The sequence below is a fragment of the Fundulus heteroclitus genome, chromosome 18, assembly GCF_011125445.2.
Source record: "Fundulus heteroclitus isolate FHET01 chromosome 18, MU-UCD_Fhet_4.1, whole genome shotgun sequence".
NCBI classification, from domain to species: domain Eukaryota; kingdom Metazoa; phylum Chordata; class Actinopteri; order Cyprinodontiformes; family Fundulidae; genus Fundulus; species Fundulus heteroclitus.
Genome location: NC_046378.1, coordinates 18,894,526 through 18,919,585, shown reverse-complemented (window position 1 = coordinate 18,919,585; position 25,060 = coordinate 18,894,526). Strand labels below are relative to the sequence as shown.

The 25,060-nt window shown below is 45.5% G+C and overlaps 1 protein-coding gene across 4 annotated transcripts in view; it reads right to left on the bottom strand.

Annotated features, from left to right (window-relative positions):
* kmt2a (lysine (K)-specific methyltransferase 2A) overlaps nt 1–21,777 on the bottom strand; it is a 58,788-nt gene extending 37,011 nt beyond the window's left edge. For 3 of the 4 annotated variants that reach the window (XM_036149967.1, XM_036149969.1, XM_036149968.1), the window contains exons 1-8: nt 21,467–21,777; nt 9,443–9,515; nt 5,485–8,807; nt 4,003–4,180; nt 3,198–3,426; nt 1,695–2,371; nt 589–662; nt 239–475 (exon numbers count right to left, since the gene is read on the bottom strand). In XM_036149967.1, the coding sequence (XP_036005860.1) occupies nt 239–475; nt 589–662; nt 1,695–2,371; nt 3,198–3,426; nt 4,003–4,180; nt 5,485–8,807; nt 9,443–9,515; nt 21,467–21,712 (5,037 nt within the window). In that variant the 5' untranslated portion in view covers nt 21,713–21,777. The remainder of the gene's footprint in view (nt 1–238; nt 476–588; nt 663–1,694; nt 2,372–3,197; nt 3,427–4,002; nt 4,181–5,484; nt 8,808–9,442; nt 9,516–21,466) is intronic. The other variant, XM_036149970.1, reaches the window with a different exon arrangement.
* Between the last annotated feature and the right edge of the window lie 3,283 nt (nt 21,778–25,060).

Sequence of the window (25,060 nt, the reverse complement as noted above, 5' to 3'; positions counted from 1 at the left end):
TTAAACGTAGGCTGGGTTAACGGACTAACTTGTGTGGCTTCTGAAAGCAATGTATTCTGCTGACTTTTAATTATGGGCATCAAAGTAAAGGAGACTGAAAACAAGTGCACAAATACATTTGAATTCATGTATCTTTTCACTTCCAGTATACATAAGTGCAAACACTATGTGTTGGTCTTTCGTATAAAACCCATATTAGTTTGTGTTGTAACGTAGTTTGTATATATATTTTTTTTACCTCAACGTTTCCACTGCTCGCACACAGGAAGCAGAGCACTATGGGTCTGATGGGCACGGAGGTGAGCAGGCTGAGTCCGCCGGCCTCCCACACCTTCTCCACGTCATGGTCCCTCTTGAAATCCACTCTGATACGATGCACTCCGTCGCAGGGAGCTCTGGACTTCACCTGGTCCCTAGTCGAGGGAGTGCTTAGCAAGTTTAAAGTACTGCTGCTGGTCGGTTTTGTTGTCAGCGGCTTTTTGCGGAGAACAAACAGAGTGGGAAAGCATACGTTTGAAATCTACGAAGAGTGCGTACAACCATAAAAAAAAAGCATTAAAATAAACACGTGTCTGCCACAAAGCTTACCTTGTCTTTTGTTCTCTGTTTGGGAGATGGAGGAACGGTGCGAAAAGTTGGCTTCTTTGCCGTTTTTGAGTCGACTACGAAGAATAAAAGGATACAAGACTAAAGTGCAATACGAACACAGGACGACATTCACAGCAAACTTAAACGTATCATGCTTTTCAGTTCTTCCTTTTCATTTTAAAATCATTCAGTTGGGGTCTATAAAGTCGAAACTTTGGTGCCGTCTCTTTAAATCTAAAGGAGGAATTCACACCACCACTTTTGTAGTATGCCGTGGAACGGTGTAATGAACAACCAATGACTTAATTGTGGCTTAGGCATCCATCAGCTTGGACTACAAAAGTCACTCGGATTCACAAAATTGGTAAGCTGGAAGACCATGACCTTGTTTAGCAGTTCTGCAGCAAATGCTGTGACCTGATTGTTCAAAAAAAAAAAAACATTTACAGAAGACAGAGAAAACTGACAGAGTGAAAAATATGACCCCAACAGACTATAAAGGTAGCTAACCAAGTCCTGCACCTGCTACTAGAGACTCCCATGTACACGACTAAATGTATTCAAGCGCTACAAAAGTGGATTTTGCATGACGTGTCCCATTTAAGGAAGTTTTTATATTTTCAAGATTTTCTCAGAACAAGTGGCCTTTATTTACAGTTATCAGACAGGAAATGCAGCAACGGTCTGAAGGTAGAGGATGGAACTGGGGACTATAGCCTCTATAGGGGGGGACGGTCTATTGAAATCAATGTATTTTTCCTTAATTAGAGCAGGTAAATAAGACTATTTGCCCCAATGGAATAAGATTTTTGCACTTAAAACAGGAACAATTCATCTCCATCATCTTATTTCAAGTGCAGGATGTCTAATTATCTTATTTTAGGGGTAAAAATACTCATTCCATTGGCGAATAGTCTTATTTAGCTCCTCAAATCAAGGAAAAATACATTAATTTCAAGAAACTTTTACTTACTTTTAGTTCCCCTCTTTGCAGTGTAGGAAACTAGCTGAGAGAGTGCACAATTGCAACCCCCCCCCCCCCAGTTTTGGGTCTCAGAGCAAACTTGTTAAAACGGTACAAGAAAACAATGGAACCGGACTCTCACCTGTTAGAGCCGAGCTCTGCTGCTGGGCTGATTTTTTCTTGAGTTCACTCAGAGAGATCTTGGGCGAAGCGTCTTTCTTTGACGGCCCCTGACTCGCAGGCGGCCATTGCTGTGGGACTTGCTGACACTCAGTGGACTGGGAGGGGGAGTTCTGGGCCGAAGACGAGGAGGAAGAGGAGGAGGAGGAAGATGACGACGACGACGACGAAGACGATGACGAGGAGGAGGAGGATGAGGAAGAAGGGGACGACGAAGATGTGGGGGAAGAGGCCTGCAGAGACTGTTGTGGTTTCTGTCCCTTTTTACTGGAGGTGCCGCTTGCAACTGGAAGCTGTTTGGTGTCCGGAGTCAGAGGAGGAGACTGAGGCTGGGAGGTGACCGTGCTTGGCGTCTGAGCCTGTTCGGGCGGGGCCGGGGACGAGGCGGTGGCTGGTGATGACTGCTTGGACTTCTCTTCCATCAGCTTTAAAGGGGGGGTCTCGCTGCTTTTCCGAGCGGGATCGTCCTTTGAAGGAGCGGGAAGAGGTTTGGGGGCAGACTCTAAGCTGGGGGCTTTTACCGGATTGAAACCCTCTTTTTTCTCTGAAAACTTGTTCTTTTTCTTGTCCTTCTTGCCTTTACCTGACTTTTGGGCAGTCTTTGAGGGCATCCACTGCAAATTCTGACACTTTCTCATCCTGGAAGTAGAAAAAAAAAAACATAAAATGTTACCTCTTAAAAAGAAAATAAAAACATTTATATGTATTTGTGTGCATTGTTAAATGATTCTGTAAAATAAAAAAAGTTTTTTCGTAATGTTTTGACCTCCCAAAACTTTTAAATAAGATATATTAATAGCATATACTACTAGTTATAACAACAACAATAACAATAGCAATAACAATAGCAATAATAATAATAATAATAATAATAATAATAATAACAATAATAATAACAACAACAACAATTCAGGTTTCCCCCATCATGGCCATTAATTTCTGTCATTTTTTTTTTTTTTTTTACCATTTTTGATTTGCCTCTTATCCATAAGATTAGCATCTTATCGTGCTGGCTAGCTGTGGTTAGCTCGGCTAGCAGTACAAAAGAAATCTGTATTGATCAAAGAATATATATTATTGTCATCATGCCATCTTTACTTTACCATGTTCCATAAAAACTGTTAAAACTTAAAAAGGAGAAAACTTTGCAGTAGTCTGTACAGCCTTCCTGTTATCCGCTTTAAGTCTTGATCTCTCTCACTCTCTGGGAGGCTGAATGAACCACAGACAACTCTTAAACAGCTTCTGTCATTTCAAAGCCCTTTACTGATCCTGAAAATGGCTTCAAGTCTACTGCCGTCACTAACAGCACCCACACTAAAAGGTATGACACGCGCATCGCTCGGGAAAATATGAGATGTACGAGTTTCTGGCTACCTGACCACCAGACACGGCAGACCAAACTGAAAATTTATTTCTTGGAGCATCTCCAAAAAATAACCAGCAGTCCATAATAAAGACTCACTTGCAGCATTGCTTCTTAATGTTTCGCCCTCCAAACTTGGGCTTGTCCAGACAGTTGGTGCAGACCCCGCAGTCCTCTGGGACCTGGCAGCCGGAGCACTGGCCACAGCGGCGGGACCGACGGCCCTTTTTGGGAGGAACTTCTTGAACGGTCTTCTGTCGCGTCTCTCTTGGCTTTATTGGAGGAGACTGGGGCTCTGCCTCCTCTGAGCCTGCTACCGATGACTTATCTGTGAATGAAACCCAGCATAGACACGTTAGCATTAAGAGCAAGATGTCGCGCATCACTGTTTATTAAGCCGTAATGGAAGAAAAACACCAAACTCCTGACATGTCACACTCAGAGCCAAGTACCTCACATAAGATCCCAAGCCGTACGACGACATAAAAACTAGTCAAAAATAACAGGAACAGAGCAGCCTGACAGCACGTCACTGTGAACTTGCGCCCCAAAGGATGACTGGCTTTCTCTGCCCCGATGCAAATCAATTTTCAGGACACGAGGAGATAAATCATAGAAACTGTGCTCACAATGTCCAGTGACGTGAAGCGGTTCTGGGCACATATACTGGCGTTTACGTTTCCTATACCGCCTTGTAAAATTGCTTTCCCAGACTTTTGAAAGCGGGAGGGAGGGAGAAAGGGAGGACAGGTTTGGACCAATTATTTAATAGTGAAATATGACTATTATGGATCAAGGGGCACCTCAATGTTTAAGCGTTACTTTAAAACCTTTTTTTCTCTTCAGTAAGACGGAACATTGAAAGACAGAAAGCCAACTCAGACCCAAGTTAAAGATGCCTCACCATCATTCCCCATGGAAGATAGGATCTTCTCTCTCTCCTCCCAGGGCAAGGCACTAAGTGTGGGCATATCGTCAGGGAACACGGCCCGATTGCGGCCAAGAGCCACGGCGGCACGACGACACACGTGCTTGATGCGTGGACCACGGACAGAGGCCTCTGACGAGTCACTCTCCTGACCCTGCACACAAAACAGAAACAAAATAAATGTGGAAAACGTTTTAAAAACAGCATTTCGGCCATAAACGGCACAAAACACAAACAAGCAGATGTAGACAAAAGTTCACTACGAAACACACACAGGGACATTTTTTACTGATGTGCATGTCTTGGTGTAACTTTTCGATAGAAGGCCAACAAGCAGAGATGCAATGATAATTCAGCTGTTGACTGAAATCGGACAATTTTCTGTTTGATCACCCGATCGAAAAACCTTTTTCTGATCGTTGTCAACAATCTTCATCGTGGAAGTTGTTACTGAGTGAAAACTAGACGTTTTCAGTATCGGCAAGGTGTTTATAAAGAGGCAGATGCTTTAAAAAAAGGGAAACTGCTTTGCCCCATTACATGTTAGGGCTTGTCCTCAGTTCATTCAGGCTGCGAGATTAAAACCTTCAGTAGACGCTTTAATACATACAGAGACAACTGATTCAAGATGCTATAAGCTGCTTAAATTGTCAACTCAAAATAATTGTGTTTTCTTTAAACTGAAATTCTGCTTTCTCACACAAGGCGTGACGTACACTCTGCTTCAAAGATGGGAAAGTATTTTAATTTTGTTTATTTACTTATTTTTATTGTATTTATTTATTTATTTTACTTTATTTTATTTCTTTTCCCCCTTTTTTTTTTATTTCTTTATTAAGTTTTGTACACATTGTATCCTGTTCAGTTTTGTAACGAAGGAAAACAAGAAAAACCACAGGAGTTAAATTGTATGCCTTTTACTATTTTACTATTCATATATATGTATGTTCGACATGGCATTCCTTGTCATTTACAGTTTAAATTTTGTTTGTAATGTCCCTCTTCCTCCTAATAAAAATATTAACACAAAAAAAAAAGATGGGAAAGTGGCAAGAAGAAAATCTGACTGGTCCGTCTCAAGCAGCAGTGATGAAGATACTAAGAAGTAGAGAGGGATTACCTGTCAATTACCATGTTTATATTTACTGTATGAGCATTGAAGGAAAGTACTTTGCCGAACAAAAAAAAAAAGCACATTCAGTTCTTCTGTCTGCATGATAAGAATTCCCCCTCAAGAAACACTTTCTGTGGGACTTTCCTCCTATCTAATTTCATTCTGAGTACATGCACTGGTTTCTATTTATGGCTGATAGTCATAGCATCATTCTCATTATTACTCATCATTACTTGTGGCTGAATGCTAGGAATCAAAAGAAACAGAAAAGGTCTTTTGGTAAAATTTTTGTTCTGCGAAGACAAAAGAAAAAAAAAAAAAAAAAAAAAAAATCACAAACTGACCTTGACCTTAGTTTCTTCGGCAGGCTTTAGCTTATTCTTCTTTATTGCAATGAGCTGGTCTTTGGCCTTCTTTAGCAGTCCAACCAGCCGCTTGTCAGTCAGTGAATCCTGTCCCGCTTCTGTCGACACCACGGAGACAGGAAGCGTATGTCTGCCCTGCGGCCCTGGAAGGCTAGCTGTCTGCTGGTTAGCTGTACTTCTTTTCTCTTTCTCTTTTTCCTTCTCCCCTTCTTCTGTCTCTGTCCCTTTCTCGGGCGGTCTTCCTTTTTTGATGGGCCGACCTTTAGCGCCGGACGAGGAGTGGATCCCTCTGACTTCTACAGACGCAGCGTCAGGAACGGCGTCGACGGACGTCGATTTCTTTCTCCCGGGAGTCTTTTTTGGTGCAGCAGCGCCCTCCGAGTCCCTCCCATCGACGGTAAACAAGCCGGAGGGTGCGTTTGGGGAGCCGTCGGGGGTGGGTACCTTACTTCGCTTCTCCACGTCTTTCCTGGCGTCCCTCTTATTCTCCTTCTCCTTCTCGCGGCTTTTCTCGGACTCTCTCTCTTTTTCCTTTGGAGCTGATTCTTGGAGAGCGGACGCGGCTTTTTCCTTCCCAGCATTCCCGCCACCTTGCCCCGTGTCGTGAGCACCCGAGGGGAAGAGAGGGAAAAGAGGCGAGGAAGCAGACGATGAGGTGTTTGACAGGGGAGATGGGTTTCCTGCTCCACCTCTTCTGGGATCGGGTGTTCCTTGCGAGTGCAGAGCCCGAGGGGCGGTGGGGAAGGTGTTGAAGGGAGTAGGCGTTAAGGCACTCGTGGTTATTGGACTTCCAGAGACCCCCGGCAAAGAGCCGGAGTTACTGCTGGGAGCAGAGCCCGACAGCGCAGACACCTCAGAGGCAACTTTGATTTGGACGCTGCGTCTTGTCATGGGGTGAGAGGGAGACCGCGGGTGGCCACGGTGCGCCCCCAGGACATGTCGCCTCTTGCGCCGCAGGGTTCTGCTGGAGCTGGGAGGCGTCTGGTGCGGGGAGAGCGAGCCGGGGCTGCTCCCCGAAGAAGACTGCAGGGTGACGGACTCGAAGATTCGCGAGTGGGCCTCGCTGGGCGTGAAACGTGGCGCGCGGAGCAGCGAGCGCTTCTGGAGGGGCGACTCGAAGCGGGACGACGAGGGGTGTTGGTGGTGCGTGTGGGGGTGGAGGGGGGCAAACAGGCGGCTCCCGGTTCCTGCTCCGGAGCCGGGCGCTGGAAACGCGACCGCGGGAGAAGATCCGGTGGCGCCTTGGTGCGGCAACCCCACATCCTCGGCTGTGAGCGGCGGCGGACGAAAGTTGTCGAATATGGGCTTTCGAATGAGGCCCTCCTTGGCATATTTAGCAGAGGAGAAGTACTGATGCTTGGGGTGGGACAGGGATGTCCAGCGGAAGGTGGGCTCCTTCAGGATTGAGCGACTCCTCTTGTCCGACAAGCTGGGCAGCCCAGGTGGCACGGGCATAAAGCGAGGGATGGCGTGAGGCATCCAGGGTGGCTGAGGGTGGTGTTCGCTCATGGCAGCTGTGGCGGAGGAACCAGACAGGGGAGGCTGCGGAGCAGTAAGGAGAGGGGGTGGTGGTGGTGGAGAGGAAGGGGAAGAAGCCGTGGATGAAGCCTGCTGGGAGTTTCCGAGAGAAGAAGAGGACATCAGCACTCCCGTGGGTGGGCTAATGATGGGCTTCTTAACCCCTGCCGGGCCGGTCTCTCTCCCCCTCTGTTTCTGACTTCCCCGGCCAGCCCCCTGTGCTCTCCGGCCCCTGCGACTCCCCTCCGCCAGCACATGCTCTGGCTCGGAAAGAGGCGAGGTGGGCCTGGAGCTGTTCAAGAGGTTGGCCGCCCTTTCCCCTTGCGAGGAAGGAGAGTGATCCTCCGGTTCCGACAGAGCCTGCGTGCCCTCAGAGGCCTGCGAGTCCGAGGAGGAGTCGTCCAAGCTCAGGCTGCTGGACCTGGACGACTCCGCGGAGGAAAGCTGCGAGGAATGCTGCGATACGGCGCTTGAGCCGCAAGACTGCGCGCTATGGCTGAACCTCCCGTTGGCTGCAGTGCTGCCGCTGCTGTTGAGCAGACCGGAAGCTGCCGGGGGGACCGCGGAGACGGGGGTCGGAGACGGCGGAGGGGGGAGAGACTCGACGGGAGCGGGTGCTCCACTGCTCGTAGCGGCGGATGTAATTGAGACAAGTGCAGGAGAAGGGGACGAGGAGGTGGTGGGTGTAGGTTGGGCAGATACCGCCACGGCAGATGGGGGCGTTTCTAATCGGGCTATCTTTGCGTGGGACGCTGGCGTTCCGAAACTGCCCTCGTCCTGAATGAAGCGCTTGGGGGTTTTGATGACGCGGAGGGAGACAGTGCTGACAACGGGCATGATGAACTGCCGGATGTTCTTGAGTTGGGTCTTCCTGATGCCGGCCTCACCGGCTCCTGACCCTCTCCCTCCAATGCCAACGGCTTCTTTCTCCAGTCGCTTCTGCGCTCCTTTCTTAGCACGCTGCAGCAGCTGTTTGGCTATGGTTGCATCAGTACGTTTGGAAGGGGGCACTATTCTGACAGGTTTTCTGTGCCGAGGGCTTTTCCTGAGGCCTACTGGCCTACCTGGTTTAGAGGCAGACGGGGAGGCGGGTAGAGTGGAAGAGTCCTGGTCTCCGGCGCCATCCATGTTCCGTAGCCTGGGCTCTTCTGTGCTGTGTGGTTCTGTGCCTCTGTCCCCTCCTCTGACCCTAAAAGCTTTGTGTTTTCCCTCCCCGCCTTCCATGGAGGCCGACAGCTGTGCTGCAGCCGCCGCTTCAGCTCTGAGCCGCTCAGCGGACGGCGGTCGCCCCCGTCTGCGTCGGGGTGCACCGGGCAACGTCTTGAGGCGTGATTTGAGTGGAGTGGTTTTTGTCTCTGTGAGCCTCTTCAGGTTGGTGGCTTTGGATTCCCCCCGCCCCCCTTTGGGAAGCTTTGCCTCGGTATCGTGAGGCTGTCCGGAGCCCCCCGGCAACCTCTTGTTGCCCTTTCTGTCCTTCTCGTCCTCTGCGTCGGTACCCAGCTCAAACCCAGTCTGCCTGCTGTCCCCAGGAGCCGCATGGTTGCCCGTGCTCCAAGCTCTCTTGCTGCTTGAAGAAGGCGGGCGACCCCTTCGCTTCTCACCGGTGCCAGGTGGCCTCCCGGGAAGCCTTTTCACTTTCTCTGCTGGCCTTTCAGGGCCGTCGGGTTTCGCTTGCGTCGGAGAGGGATAAGACGAGGGGGAAGCTAAACTGGCAGCAATTTTTTGAGCAGTCAGGGTCCGTGGCGGGCGGCCTCTGGGCTTCTTCTCCTGCTGGGGTGCTCCTTCTAATCAAACCAGAGAATAACACATTCAGAAAGCATCCAAAAAAAATCAGTGTAGATATCATGCAAAATCCAAATTAATTGCCGCTTTCTTGTAACTGGGCTCCTACAAAATTTCAGGTCTAAATTCCAGACTTTTCCAGATTTTCTGAGTTTTCTGTCATTTTTAGCTTGTTTTAAAATGTCCATCCAACAAATGGTCGGATGGACGGTTAGAACCTTTACACTGCAAAAACGGACCTAAAAATAAGTAAAATGTTCTTAAAATGTGTGTATCTGTCCTAGATATGAGCAGGTAAATAAGATTATCTGCCAATGGAATGAGTATTTTGACCCCTAAAATAAGATAATTAGACATCCTGCACTTGAAATAGGATGATGGAGATGGATTATTCCTATTTTAAGTGCAAAAATCTTATTCCATTGGCAGATAATCTTATTTACCTGCTCATATCTAGGACAGATACACACATTTTAAGAACATTTTACTTATTTTTAGTTCCGTTTTTGCAGTGTAGACAGTCGGATCATGAGTAAAGTCTAGCAGTACAAATATTTCTGCAAGCTTTTTTTCCCCCATAATCATCCAAATGTGGAACATGCCTGACCCAAACTCTAGAGAGTTTATTTACTAGTACCTGAAGAAGCTGATGATGGGCTCCGTATCTCTGTTTGTTCATCAGATGCTCCAAATCCTTCAAATGCTTCATCCTACAAAACAAGAACAAAAAACCCTTGTATGCATCATTTTATGATGAAATGTGCCAAGATACACTTAGTTTGAAAAATGATCAGCTTTTTCCTCCAAGAACTGTTATACATCATTAAAAATGTACAACGGATGGAGTGAACATTAATTCTTTCTCTCATGCTTTAGTAGACCCTTGGGACGTGCGTTTGTGAAATCGCCGGGGGACGATCAGCATCTTTAGGATCCTCTTGAGCTCCGCTCCACCAAACAGAGGATACGTTTAAGAGTGGAGGTGAGTCTGTCATTTTATCATGTTTATTTATAGAGGCGTGTGGTGATGCAGTCGAGGTCTTATTGGCCCAGTTCGGAGAGCAGCTGCTCCCCGAGTGCGTGCGCGGAGACATTCAGACTGACTCTGCACCACCTAGGAGTTACATCACCTCGCTAAAGACGGTTAAAAAATATATACAAAGCTAGAATTTGGGTGGCAATAATGTCTGTTCTACATATAAATAAACCGCAATAACAGACAAAATACTGCTGTTTGCCCTGGCAAGCAACATTAATCTGAGCATCTGACGCTCCTCATAATGAATTCAAGCATCTTCTTCTATTTACACTTCTCTCTCCACATCTCCCTCGCCAGCATCCTCTCCTTTTTCCCGAGCAAGCTGCTGCTACTCGGTGGTGTTGCAGAGCCGGGGAGGGGGGGGGAGGGGGGGGGGGGCGAGTACCAAAGGAAGGCTATGACTCGCTGAGATACAAGTGAGTGGATGACATCACAACATCATGCTATTCTGGAAGGCAAGGATCTTAAAGCCGAGCCCTCAGACGCATGTGAGCACACATGAATTCAGCACGTGTCCCCGGTTATCATTTTAAAAAAAAATGTACACAGGGGACTTCTTTTTTTTTTTTTTCCTTTTTAAAAAGGAGGCGGAAGCAACCCTGCGCATGAACTGCACATCGGGATGTAAACAAGCACAACATATGAGTGAGGATGCGGGGGAGGGGAGTGCAACCGAGGCAGAGTGAGGACCAGAGGACGGTTGTAGGAGGATGGAGAGAAGAAACAACAACAAAAAAAAGGGAGAAAGACGAGGAAGCGGCATCTTGACCACCAAAACAAAAAGAAACACAGGGCTCTCCTGGGAACAATAGATGAAGGGGCTTCAGGATTTCAGCGTCCCTTGTGCGAATGCCAGATCCCAAACTAGACATGCCTCCCATCTCCTCCTGAAACACACACACACACCCCGCCTGCTCTCTCGCTCCACGCCCACCGAGCAGCGCGCGAGACACAAGGCTTGCCGCGAGCTCGCCGGGCAACTTCGAGCGGTAAACAAACACGGTAGCATATCAGCGAGGTCACATTTGTGTGCTGCCAATGTGCCCCGCTACAACGAGGGCAACAGGAGAACGAGATTTTTTCCCCTCCTCTCGTTCCCCAACGCGCCGCGCTCCAACTGAAGAAGTGGTTTTTCAGCGTGGCGCGCTCACACCTCCACGTCCTCGGCAGTTCTACTTCCTGCCGATGTGCCACATCTCATCTGCGTACATCACTTGACAGAGCACACACCGATGGTTTAAGAGAGAGAGAGAGACATGCGCACCAAGCTGATTCATAGTTGGAGAGCGACTGTTACTTTCAGGAGACGCTGGGGACCGTCCCCAACACCTGTGGGCTGGGTGGGAATTTGAGCTACGCCTCTCTGTATCATTCTGATGCTGCTTTTACACTTTGAGAGACGAGCTTTAAGAGAAATCAGGCTGACGGCAGATAAAGTCAGTATGCAGATTTGAACTTGAGCTGTTTTTTTCCCCCGAATGTGTCAAAGTTGTTGAGCTTTACCGTCCCACACACACACACACACACACACACACACACACACACACATAGCACCCTCCAGCAGAAACCCAGAAACTGATCCACGCCTGTTTTTTTTGTAAAACTGCCATCCCTACGCAGGGGCGCCACCAGGGGGTGGCCAGGGGTGGCCATGGCCCCCCCATGCCATGTCCTGGCCACCCAGGGGCGGTTCTAGACAGGGGCCCATGCCCCTGTAGAAATGGCCCTGGCCCCTGTACTAAAAGCATGATGTTAAATAAACTTCTCATAATTATTTATTTGCAATGGCAAAGAAACTATAACTGATTGGTCACTTTGACCAATATTATTTTTTACCTATACAGCTTTACTCTAAAAAGAATTTAAAACTTAAGATGTTTCACGTTTAGCTTTAGCTGTATTGAGCAGGGGGCAAAGTTGTCAACTGCTAGATCAGGGGTCTGAAACTTGCAGTTCCAGAGCCATTAGTGGCTCACTTAATATTATTACACAGTTAAATATTGCCATTTTATTGTTTATAATTCTTTTTTGTTCTGTGCCCCTGTGAAAAAACACTGGCCCCCACTTTGGCCCCCCTGGTAAATTTGGTCTAGAACCGCCACTGTGGCCACCCCACTGGCTAGTGTAAATTGTAGGCAACCACTCTTCTATCGCGCTTTTATTTGTATCTGACAGTATCTACGTTTCCCTAGTAACTGTTTTGTTCTCCAATAAGTTAATAAATGTGCACCTTATTCTAAATATAATTACCGTATTTTCCGGATTGTAAGTCGCAGTTTTTTTCATAGTTTGGCCGGGGGTGCGACTTATACTCTGGAGCGACTTATGTGTGAAATTATTACACATTTTTACCGGTATATCATTACACCTGTTATTTTCACACCAAACCGCAAGAGGGCGCTCTAGGCCTGTGTTGAATCAGACGTAAGCGACGTAGAAGTGGAAGTGCCGCATCTTCTACCTCCGGAGTTAACGGAGTTATTTGAAAGTGACACCAAGGATGAAGATTTCCCTGGATTTTAGTTATTTGGAGTGACACGGGCGCTTTGGTTAACTTCTTCGCATGTTATTTATGCTATAGTTATCTGAATAGCTTTTAATATGTTATGTTAACATACCAGGCATGTTCTCAGTTGTGTCATGTAGCGTAAGCTAACCGTACAATTATTCAGCCTGTTGTTGCCTCTGTACTATTTTTATTTAAAATTGCCTTTCAAGATGACATGTCTGTTCTTGATGTTGTATATTATCAGATAAATTTCCCCCAAAAATGCGACTTATACTCCAGTGCGACTTATATATTCCTAATTATGCATTTAATGGCTGGTGCGACTTGTACTCCGGTACACAATAAAAAGGAATTGTTATTCAACTCAAAATGTTAACTGTACTGTTATTGATCTATGCACATTAGATCATTAGGAACATTAAAAATCCCCCCAAAAAACATTAAAAACCAAAAGATATTAGTAGACATTTACTTAAGTCTTTCTACAGGCAGCTTTACTACAACAGTAGAATAAAATCCTGATATTATGGCTTTAGTTTCAGTGCCACCCCAAGAGTTTGAGGGGCCCCATCTGGCCCCTCTTGGAAACATTTCTAGAGGCGCCACTGTCCCTATGTAAGGTAAACAACATGCAAACATTGCGCAGTCTTTTTAGAGAACGCTAGTGGACCGTCATCTGCCATATTGCGCAGCTGATAAAAACAACCACAGCACCGATTTCTTATCGGAAACAGGAACCACATTGTATGCGACCAGGAAAACTCAGCTGGCTTCAAAACAGACCGTCACCTGTGTAACGTATAGTTTAGTTTTGTGCTGCTAATTAGTTTACATTAGGAGTCATGTTCAAGCCACAAACTCTATAATGGTCTTTACTTAGACTCAAAACATAGGAATTCGAATGCAAGCTTAATGTTTAGCCAATGTAGTCAGGGGTGACAGTAACCCAATAAGAGTAAAGCAAGTGAATAAATGGTTGTTTTCCCCTCCGGGTTACTGTAGTTTATACCTATGATTGCACATTTCAGCATTACGGGACGTTACACTGTAGTTTGTCAAAACTACACCGTGATTAGGCCGTTACATTGTCTGTCAAGCTGCGTAAATTGTGCTTTTTTTTAACACATTTACCACCTAATTTGCACACCTGAGAAACATGTCTGCTGGGAGTCAGCGGCATGGCAACGTGTGATTTTGAAGTCTTAAAGTCATCTGGAGAACAACCAGCAGAAAACACGCGGGCCTTTTTGCAGACAAGATAAAACACAAAAAAGCGTCGTTTGGAGAAACTTTCCCAGGCGGAGAGACAAGAAAAGGTAAACGGTGCTACATGCTACGCGATGACACAAATGTTCGAGCTGCTGAACTTGGCTCACTTTAAAAGACCCTTTCTGGTTTTATAAAATACAACGACCTCCAGTCTGTTTCACTCATCCGTTTAACATTAAGTGGTGTTAATGACAATAAAGATGATATTACTACTATTACTTACTACTATATGTGTGTGTGTTTTTGAATTGAATATAATTTTAATGTCCATCTCTGCACTGTCATAGTATTTTTTTGTAGACCCAGAAACAAAGTCCACACCAGTGGCTGGTTACCATTAAAGGGTCTATGTCATGCAAAATAAACTTTTTTTTAACTCTGAACTATGTTGTAATGCTATTTCTTTATCAAAATCATCGCTAAAGTGGTGTTTTGCTTGAATCATGTATGTTTGAGTAATCTTCGTGAATCTCGAAGCAGCCGCCCTTCCCTGTCCAGGGAAACCAGCGGCCATCACAGGCGTAAGCAGAGCGCCATTTATCCGCCTCCTCCAGTAAAATGCCTACCTTGACCACGCCGTCCCTTCCCAGTAAAAGGCAGAGCGAGATCATTTCTGCTCAAAGTCGAGATGAAGTGGCTCTTTGGAATATCCTGCGCAGTGACTGCAACTTCCCTTTTTTTTTTTTTAAGCCAGAGATATGTTGCGAAAATCTGTTTCCGGGCTGCGAGGGGTCTCGGATTTGTTCAGCCTTCCTAAAGAAGAGCCGAATTGCCATTAGTGGTTGGATTTTACTTTTGGGAAGCACGCTAGCTCATGTTTGTTTGTCTGCGACCGTCACTTCACTAATAACCATACCAAAGTGGATTGTCTGGGAGATTCATTCTTAAAACTGGTGCGATTCCTACAGTAACACCACCCAATGGAGACGCCAGAGCCTTAAGTAAGTACAACAAACCGCTTGCTAAGTTGTATCTGTAACGCTGAGTTAGGGTTGCTTTCTGCAACGGTTCCTAGGGCGAGGTCATGAAATGGCCGACAGTCACACAGGGAGAGGGGGCGTCGCGCCGAAGCCAAGGGTCCTTCTTCTGGGCTGAAAAAATGACACCAGAAAACTATTTCATAACATATGAATACTCCGTAGGGCCAAAGCCAATATTTCATCATATATATGCCAATAGTTGACTTTGGAAGGCTTAAAAAAAAAGCATGACACAAAACATTCAATATGTATTATTGTATTAATTTCAACCACTTTCAAATAAATGATTTAATTTTAGTACCTCCTTTACCTGTCATGTGTACACACAACACCTCTTTAGTTAAGCTAAAACTCTAACAATGCTTAACAAAGCCGTAGGTCCAAATTGCCCTTTTCCCGTGAAAATAGTCAAGAACATAGACTGAAAGTCTAAAAGCAGCCCACGTGCCAAAAACCTGAAAGAGGATCAGAAAATCTTGAGGATGCAATCTAAAACACAGGAAGACTCCCACTCTTTGGAAGTAAAGAAATAAGTATATTGCACTGCCTTTTTCTTTTCTCAACAAAAACAAACAAACAAACAAAAGACACACTTTTTATACATTATGTTTACCAAATGTCTGTCAAATTCTTTGATTGTGCAGACAATTATGGATGATTCTGATTCTGAAATAAGTGACTGTACAGGATGCTTGCACAAGCAGAGAGCAGTTGTTGACGCCTGATTTTATGCTTTTGGGGGTGGGGGCTTAAAATGCAATGTGTGGAAGTTATGACTGTGGAAGGAAGACTAGGCTAGCTAGGTTCTTAAAAATGCAGCCAGGGAAGACACAAAAGCTGCAAGTCACCCCCCCCCCCCCCCCCACACACACACACACACAAGAAAAAAAACCTTTTGAAATTCTCACATTTAAGAAATCTATCTAAATCAACAGAGAAAACATCCAGACTAATGGTTACGGTTGGTAACCAAGCTAACCCCTCAAATAAAATGCTTCAGACTCTTTAACATGTCCGCAGCAAACTGTTAAACTGTGACTGGGCTGCTCACCACCATTAAAGTATAACAAGGCTGTAAGAAGCTAAACGCTTGCTTTTGGATGGTAAAAAAAAATTGTCCATCATCCTATACCTACTTCTTAAATCCTTTATAAACTTTTTATTTTAATATTTATTTTTTCCAAATTCAACTCCTCCTTAAACTAAAAAAAAAAAAAACTAAATGTTTTGTTGCTACTTAAAGTTCTTAAAGACAGATCTGTGTCTGAAGGCCAATTGTGTTTCCAACCCTGGAAATCGCCTCAGACCGGCGCATCTCCACAGGAAGACGCCACAGCAAAGCGCCGTTCACGACACTGACCCAGATCCTATTGCTCTTTACGCCCTCTTGGTGACACAACTGCTGCGGAGGTGACTCACGGCGGGCCGGCCCGCACCAATCAGACCCGAGCAAAAGGTGAACATTTGCTCCTTCAGAGTGCTCAAAAAACACCAGAGTGCAACTGCTTCACATTTGCTCTCCAGCACGCCCTGTGGCGGGACGCCTCCTCTACAGACGGCTCGCGCACAGGGAGACGGGGGACAGTTGGTGGACAAAGACAAAACGGGCCGACTGGCGGAGGGTCGCGCGCCGGCAGACACGCACCTACTCCTCCTTGGACCGAGGAGGCAGCACGAACTGGAGTTTTAATCAAAATAAAGACAAAGGCAACACGCCCACACTCCTGATTGCAATCAGAGATGGGGGGACTAAGTCCGAGGGACTCCCCTGTCTCAGCCGCCGCCGACACAAAAGGGGTGGGGGGGTGGGGGGGAAGAAAGACGACACAATTGCCGCCTTTCTCCCAGTCAGGCAACTCCGAAAGCAGAGGTGAAAGCCCCTTTGCCCGCCTGCTGTAGTGGAATAAAGCCATGGTTGGGAGGGTCTGGGACTAATTCCCCCCACCCAGCGTTTGTCCTGTTGGGAAGGGGGGGGGGGGGGGGGGACGGTGGGGGTCGCCCCAACACCCTTTGATATCCCTGCCTGCACTCTTTCAGCCGCAGCACTTTGTGAGAGCCAGAATAAAAGCAGACACAAGGCTTCCTGCTCCAATCCACACGCCGTCTTGGGAACGGGTAATCGGGGGTGTGGGGGTCTTCCATTTAAAAAAAAAAAAAAAAAAAACGGGCCAAACACCTGCCGGACCCGAGCCGAGCCCCCTTTTCCGCTCAAGCGGGCCGTTTCTCTCAAAACCGCTGAGGCAAAAAGAGAGACATTTAGGTGGGATACATCTATTCAGCCGCGCTCCCGTATGAGTGATTTAACTTCGATAATAAACACGCGGGGGGAGAAGGGGATGCGAGCAGGAGGCCGGATGAAAAGGACCGGGACAAAAAAAAAAAGAAAAAAAAAAAGGAGAGGAGGAGAAACCGGTGCAGAGTTTGCTGGGAGAGACAGAAAAAACGGGGAATGATCTTGTATACATAAAAAAACAAAAAAACATTTACATGTTCAGTGCTCGCACAACGCAGAGGATGACACTTTACAATTTGCTCACATCAATGCCATAAAAATCCCCTCCGTGCGCAGAAAAGCAAATAAATGCCTTCATTTGGACAGCAGAAGCCAAAGGGCGCCCTTTTGAGACACTTAAATAGGCTTAGTAATCCATTCCAAAGCGGCAGCTGTCAGAAGAAAAGTTGCTCTGCCTCTCAGACGGGGCCGTGTGTGTCTGAAGTGGATTTGGGTTTTTTTTCTTCTTCTCCTCCTTTCTGCCTAGAAGGAGGCGGGAGGGGTGAGCCAGTGTCCGGCTGGCGCTCTGTTCGGGGTTGCCTCATGAGCTCAGGATCTTGCAGTGAGCCGGTACAACCCTGCCTCGGTCTGGCCAGGCAAGCACTTCACACCGCCTCTTTTTTTTTTGTTTTTTCCTATAAATCGATGACATCACCAAGCCATCTTCACAACCCTGATGAAGATTTAATAGACTAACCTATGTCTACGCATTAAAACAATGCCAGAGCGCCTCTAATTACTAAGACGTCTGCTTATGAGGTTCTATTTTGTCTAAAACTCATAGTCAGTCGATGGTATTCTACAGCCGAGAGGCGGCGTGCGAACGGAGAGCGGCACAAAGGACGCGACGCTGTATTTATAAACTCTTAACAGAGTGAAGGACAGTGAAGAAGTCGTCTTTGGGTGTTTGGGAGTTACTTTAGAGAGAGTACGGCTTTCACTGATTTTTACCCATTCAGAACAACGCACATGAAATGAAAACTGTCCGCTCAGCTGGATACAACGGTGCGTTATCGCTTACTCAATTTATACAGGTAAGTTTGGCCCCGTTTCCTCGGTTGCTAAAGTTACATTGACGACCAATGCCAGCAAAGCCGTAGCAGAGTAACCGAAGTTCAATTGAAAAAGACTCCATTAAGCCCAAAGGGAAAGTAGCTGTTGTTGTAACTCATGTTGAAGGGGTTACTTCAACGAGTTGCCGTAGATGCTGATGGCTGTAGGCAGAAAGGATCTCCTGTAGCGGTCCGTCTCACAGCGGCTCCATGGAAGCCTCTGACTGAAGACACTCTGCTGTTGTACGACAGTCTGTTTAAGAGGATGCTCTTCGTCGTAAGATCACATCTCCAGAGGTTCTAGAGGAGTCCCCAGATCAGAGCTAGCCTTCTGTATCGGCCCGCTACCCCAACAGATGATAGCAGTCCTCTCTGCACAGCTGACATACAGAAGATATGTAGCATCTTGCTGCAGAAACTGAAGGGCCCTAAGTTGTCAGCTGAGAAAACAAAGTTGAACTTAACTAAGCCTGCTTGCAGTATTGCACAGGTTTCACAATTGCTAATATAGCACTGTTTCCAATAAATGTGAACATTTCAAGTTCAAGAGGTTTTAAATGGTTAGAATTAGCTCCAACGGGGGTCCATCTGAATAGCCAGAGTGATCAGAGGTCTCTCAGGCGAAATGGGAACCCAGCGTTGTCCCTCCTCTACCTGGCTCTGTATTGCCAGTTACCAGGCTAAAATAAGGCTTATACACTTTTCCCTCACTTACAACAAAGACAAGAACCAGCTCTTGGAAAAACAAGCAATCACTTTTATTAAAAGGCATCACAGCTTTATTATTAGTGTGTAAGCTAAGCGTGGCAGATCTATGAAGCAGCAGACGTACTGCTAACTAACCGGATACACAAGCTGATTGGACCTGTGCGACTCTGCGGAGAGACTAAATGCATGGCAGATGTTGCACTGCAAAGATAATATTGAGATTATTCCAATTCGATAAAATTTAGCAGTCTTCAATAATATTGTGCGTACTAAGCAGGGCTGTACGATTTCGCCAAAAATAGAAATTGCGACATGCTTCGACCATAACTGGGATTGCGATTTAATTTTCTCTGCATTAACCGCAAGCAACAAAACTGGCCTGCAGATAAAAGATGTGTGTAAACAAGGACGGTTTAAAACAAGAAATGTAACAGCTTTTATTAATCAGAATATTATTATTCAAGAGAATAGCTTGGCGAGTTGGACGTGAATCTTTGTCGACCACATGGTGCAAAGTGCAACCAACAAACAAGCCTGTTTATTAAAACAGCTTGACCAGTGCTTAATGCTATGGAGAGATTCCTGAATGTTTCTGGTCAAAACAGTATGATTATATTATACCTAAAACAAATAATCTAATAATCTAATAAAATTAGACGACCTCTCTTGCCTTCTATGTGGAGACAAACTCACTTTAAACATATTACAGTCACCTAAAAGGACACGTGTCATCCATTAACTGTTACACAGCCAAAATTTGCAGACCTCTGCGATTTGGAAATTGCTTTGTTTTTATTGCGATTATATTATACTATAAATGTGATTAATGGTGCAGCCCCAGCAAATAAGCATATAAAAAGTGCACACTAAAGATCAAATTTAGTATCTCTGCTTAGGTCTATGTGTAGCATTAATCACATGTAATTGATAACTTTAGTTTTACTAGAATTTATTATTTCAGAAGCAGTTCAACTCTTGCAAGGTTGCATCCAGACATACTTTTCCAGTGTAAACATATTGCTAACCTAGCTTGATTCTAGTTCCACGACACAAATGCGCAATCTTGGCCTCACAAACGCCCGTCTCGTTATCTAGAAAAAAAAACGCTGATTTGTTTTTGCTAAAAAAAAAAAAAAAAAAGCTCTCTGCTCCGATCCGGAGCTCCGAGCCTGCTGGTAAACATCGCCCGCTCTGTGCACACTCCCACTGCAATGAACGCATGCTGCACACATCATGGAGAAGGAAGATGGTAGTTCGCTAACACGAACACACCCCCACATCGCACGTCTGCGAAGGGGGCTCGTTGTTATTGTAGCCAGCCCCTGCATGCGCACTGTCACCAGCGGGCAAGTCTCGATAAATCTACCCGCAGAGCACAGCCGAACGCTCCCCCATATATATATACACACACAGCGAACACGGCTGCGTGCATTGTGTGGCTCCGGATCGGGCGTCCACGCCTCGACCGACGAGCCAGATATTGTGTTTAGTATCAGCTACGTACTGACTGTAAGGAGAAAGGAGGGGGGAGAGAACATGTCCACCTCCCATTTTCCTATGCATCAGCAATAGCCCCAATGGTTAGCGTGGTGTGTACGCCGTAGCATGGTAGCCGTCTTAGCTTCACGTCAAACAGAAACCCATTTACTTGTGTGTATGAGCCGTGCTAACTTTAGCCTCCGAGCTTCCACTCGACTGCGTAGGAATGAACCGCTCGGGATAAACACAGCAACCACCCGAGCAGAAAATAAAAAAAATATTTTAAAAAAAGGAATAAAATTTAAAAAAAAAAACTCAACTTTACCGCCCTTTCTGACAGGATTATAACAATGTATTTTTTTTTTAGGCTAAGATATACAAACAGCTAGCATGCGAGCTAACCAGGCGAACGTCGCTACAAGGGTTGCCACCACCTCGGTGCAAAAGAGTTAGCTCCCTTTTTAGCTCACGTCGATACCCCTACGCCGTTTAGCTGCCAAAGATCCCCTCCTGGTGGGAAAGAAAAACACCGAAGCGAGTGGAGCGAGAAGCGGGACAGCCAGTTGCCAGAAATGCGCCGCAACAGCCGCTAAGTTGGCGTTAGCTCGTCGCAAAAAAAAAAAAAAAAAAAAAAACACAACTGTGCTCCCTTGCTTCCTTTAAGTTGCAGCCTTTTTTCGCCCCCTTACGTGCTTCACTACAAAGACAGGCATGCTAAAAACCTGGCTGTTAAAATGCTAGTTAACGGAAGGCTAGTGACCCCAACGGTTATACGGGACGTTAACTTTTGCATTGAGTATGTTTTTTTTTTTTTTTTTTTTGAAGGGGAACACAAACAGCCCAGACGGCTCTATCGTTAAGTTTAATTAATAGTAAAATGTGTGTAACGAAGCAGGGGTGAGGCGTGTATTAGCTTGTATTTGTTCCGCACGTTAACAGGACGGTGGGATGTAATTAACGGCGTTAACGCCGGGGTTCCTCTGCCTGTGGTTTTTTGGCTAGCAGAGTAGTGTTAGCTCCATCTGAACTGTGGATGTAGCATCTCTCCTCCTCCGAGGAGAAGAAGAAACTTTCCGCCCCTCCATCTTCACGATGGAGCTACACAACTCAGTATCTGCCTAAACTTACATCTGTACTATGCTACGGTGGAGTTAAAGGCCACGCAGCTCACTCAAAGTTAACCGAGCATCCTTCCAATGACAAGTTTTTTTTTTTTTTTTTTTTTTTTTTGGAAAGGGGGGGCTGTGCCCGTTAGCTACTCTCCTCAGAGGCACCAGAGGTTTCCGCCAGCCGGCCCCGGTTTCTCGGGGGTTGTCTAAAACCGGTGCTCCCGGCTTGAGTCCCGGGGCTTACCTCTGCGCCGCTGGAGTCGCTCGATTCCCCCAAAACATCCCGAAATTTCCGCAGGTTGCTCCTGATAACCGAGGAGACCTGTAGTGCAGCGTCAAACCCGGGTCCGAGTCCGGCGGCGTTCGGCTGGGCTCCGGACACGCTCCGCAAAAAGGCAGTAACCCTGATACGGCCCGCTCTCCTCCCGGTACCGGAGTTGCTGCTCCCTCCGGGCCGAGCAGGGAACCGCCACCGACAGCTGTGCGCCATTTTACACTCTCTGCCTGTCTGCCCCTATGATCAGATACTTCGGTGGGCGGTATCTTAACCAAGCACTTCACATAAACAACCTCCACCACAGCGCTCCGCTCGCACTGGCGAGCTCATCTCCTTAGCGGCTCTCTTCGCAAACTGCATGGCTGAATCCTAACCGGGTTCGGCTCCGGGTTTTACCCTGATTTAACCCACTGATCATTAATAAATGAGCTGTTAAATTAATTAAAAAAAATTAATAAAAAATATTGCACCGCATGAAAGAGCTGGTACATGTTCCAAAACCACTTGTGTTCATTGAGTAACTAGATATTCAAAATTATCTGTGAGTGTAGGGAAGTTTGGACTTGGCAGATGGTGTGTTCTTTTTGTATTTGTAAATAATACTTGAAAAAAAATGTTTTATGGAGTGGGGAACTCCTAAAGGAGCATTAAGTAAGATATTTACTGTAAAATCAACCTATATCATTCTCATTTGTCACCTGGGATGGAAGTAACATTTAATCGGTCCTCTCCTTCAACAATGTCTTAGTCAGGTTTTTTTCTCCTTTCAAACCTAAGAGAGGTACGGTCCGGAACTACTTCGGTTCAGAGTGTAGCCCGTGTTTACTTCCTGGTTCCTGAGCCAATCATATGAGAGTTCCCAGGGTTTTCAAACGTGAGAGCAGCATCTGGTGTTTTATCTTGGCTAAAGACCTGCAGCCTGCAAACATAGAAGCTAGCAAGAGTAGCGGACCAGAAATAGAACAAAATACAACATCATATATCTATTCTGTGTAAATAACCATTCACCGCAACAACGGACCGCTGAGTAAATGGCAGGTTTCCGTGAAAGGCATTGTGTATGTGTTGTTCCGATTTTAACCACTAGGTGTCGTATTGTTTCAAAACACGCTTAGTTCAATATATATTTGGCTGCTTTGCCTTCATGCTGTGTTACAGTTGTAGTCAGAACTCAGAAATCCTGACTTCAGATCGGAAAAATCAACTAGAACGGCTGCCAAAGTTTCACTCGCAGGGTTTCTGCGGGGTCTTAAAAAGTCTTACATTTGAAAATCAAAATGTAAGACCTTAAAAAGTCTTAGATTCATAGAATTATCATGTTCAAGTCATATCTTTTGATAGGTCTTAAATTTGTTAAGCCTATATAATGCTGCCTCAAATGCACAATAAAATGCTCCCTCGACTCAGAATTGTGCTTTAATAAATGTATTCACAAGCAAAAACAAGCAGCCAGCCAATCAGCTTTCGTGTTATTGGTTAATCCGTATCACTTATTCATTTTAGTACACCCAATGGCACTCAAACTTGGTTGCTTACCAGAGGGCAGTTTATTTCCTCTAAGCAGCTTACCACTATAAAACACCTTCCAAGGATGGCACAAATTCAACATCACACTTTAGTCTAAATATGGTAGAGAAATGACTACAGGTTTCAGCACTGAGCTGCTTGCTGGTCACGCCACAAAATCCAGCAGCAAAAGAGGCAGGACAAAGGGAATCACAATTATTTATCTCCTCCTCCCCCTTCTCCTGGCAGACCCCTAAAATTAGGCACACCTCCCAAAGGGGATGGGTCCTCCTCACTTGTCATCTGTAGGAAGAATGTGTCATCACAGGGGCGTTATCTGTATTTTGAATATGAATCCTTATGTGTGTCTTAAAGGGACAATATGTAACTAATTTGGCTTTTAATTAGTGAAAATCAAGTATTGCTTTTATGAAAACCGTTCTCATAACTTACAATTAGTTTATAAATACATAGGTGTCTGTGCACCCACTGGGAGGCGCAGGGTTGAGACGCCATTTCTGATTTCAGTAGCCGAAAGGGGACAAACTTATAAGCCATACGCGTTTTCTATCTGTCTTCTTTATGAAGACGTGCTGTCGGTGGAGAAATATAAAACAGGCAAAGACAACCGTAGATCATTTTACTCTCAGTATTCTGTTGAATTGGAGGACCATCCATACTCATTGCCCAGCGAGAGGGTAGACAAAGTAACTAAGAACATAAAAAGAAGTAATAAATGGAGAAAACAAGAGTCTAAATCGACGTAGCTTCAACCAGGTGGAGTGGAAACATTCATGAACAGAGCAGGGGAAGACCCAGGATACGCTGGAGGGACTATGTCTCCTGGCTGGCCTGGGAACGCCTTGGGATTCCCCCGGAGGAGCTGGCCCAGGTGGCCGGGGAGAGGGACGTCTGGGCCTCCCTACTGAAGCTGCTACCCCCGCGACCCGACCCCGGATAAGCGGAAGAAGACGGACGGACAGAGCAGTGTAGTCCAGCAGCTACTCTGTCCTCCCGGCAGGGACACCTAGTTTGTCTGTCCCGTCTCCCTCTCAATACTGGTGAGGTGTCTTTTATTAAGAGCACATAACTTTAAATTCTTAATATCCATGAAAATCAAAATCTCTTTTACCCTTTTAAAATGAAAAGCTAGTGGCCATTCTGACATGTGTTCACCTCAGACCTACCAAAAAGTTCTGCACCCCTGGAACTCTTTAGCTGTTTTAACACAAATGAGTTTAATAAATTACCCCCAAAATTAGACAGCTCATAGAAACCTAAATATGCAACTCGATCTTTCATATTCTCACAAATTACAGTCAAATGGCTCCTCTACACCTGTGAAACATCATTCATACAGGCCTTAATTCATTCTTGTTTCACTCCACTCATCCAAACCTCTCACCTTTCATCTCTCTGTTTTTTAGGCAGAATGGAGTCTCTGCGAGATATGTGACATCTAATAAGGTTTTATTACCGTCATTGACAGGCAGTGAGGTTCTTAAGTCATTAGTTGAACACAATATTCAGTCAGCTAGTTATAACATATATAGTTATAACAGCTATTATAACATATACACATATTTTATGCAACATGTAACAAATACAAAGACGGGAACACAGACAAACACAAACCATGGTCAAAAGCTGAGGTTTGATCAAATTATATCGAACAAATTTAAGAAAGTTTTTACTGAAGCTTCAATATTCTATTCAACATTTTTAACAATTTGTCTTGTAAACGGATTCCTATTCAAATGTATACGTATTGCTTGGTAACTTCCAGGACTCCTTTAAAAATAAGCACCAAAGTTTTTGAAATCTCAAACACAATTTAGGATCATGGCAACAGCTTCAAATCAAAATCAAAAATCCTCTGTTGCCGATCTTTATACTTTAAGTTTAAATCAATGAGCAAGATTTCTTTTAGAAATGTCAGACATTTATTGTATACCCAAGCACAAAAACAACCAAATGCAGTGTTTCAAAAAAATTCTCTTTCTGTTCCCATCCTCTCGTTCTTGCTTTACAACTTGCCTTTTACCTCCTCCAATC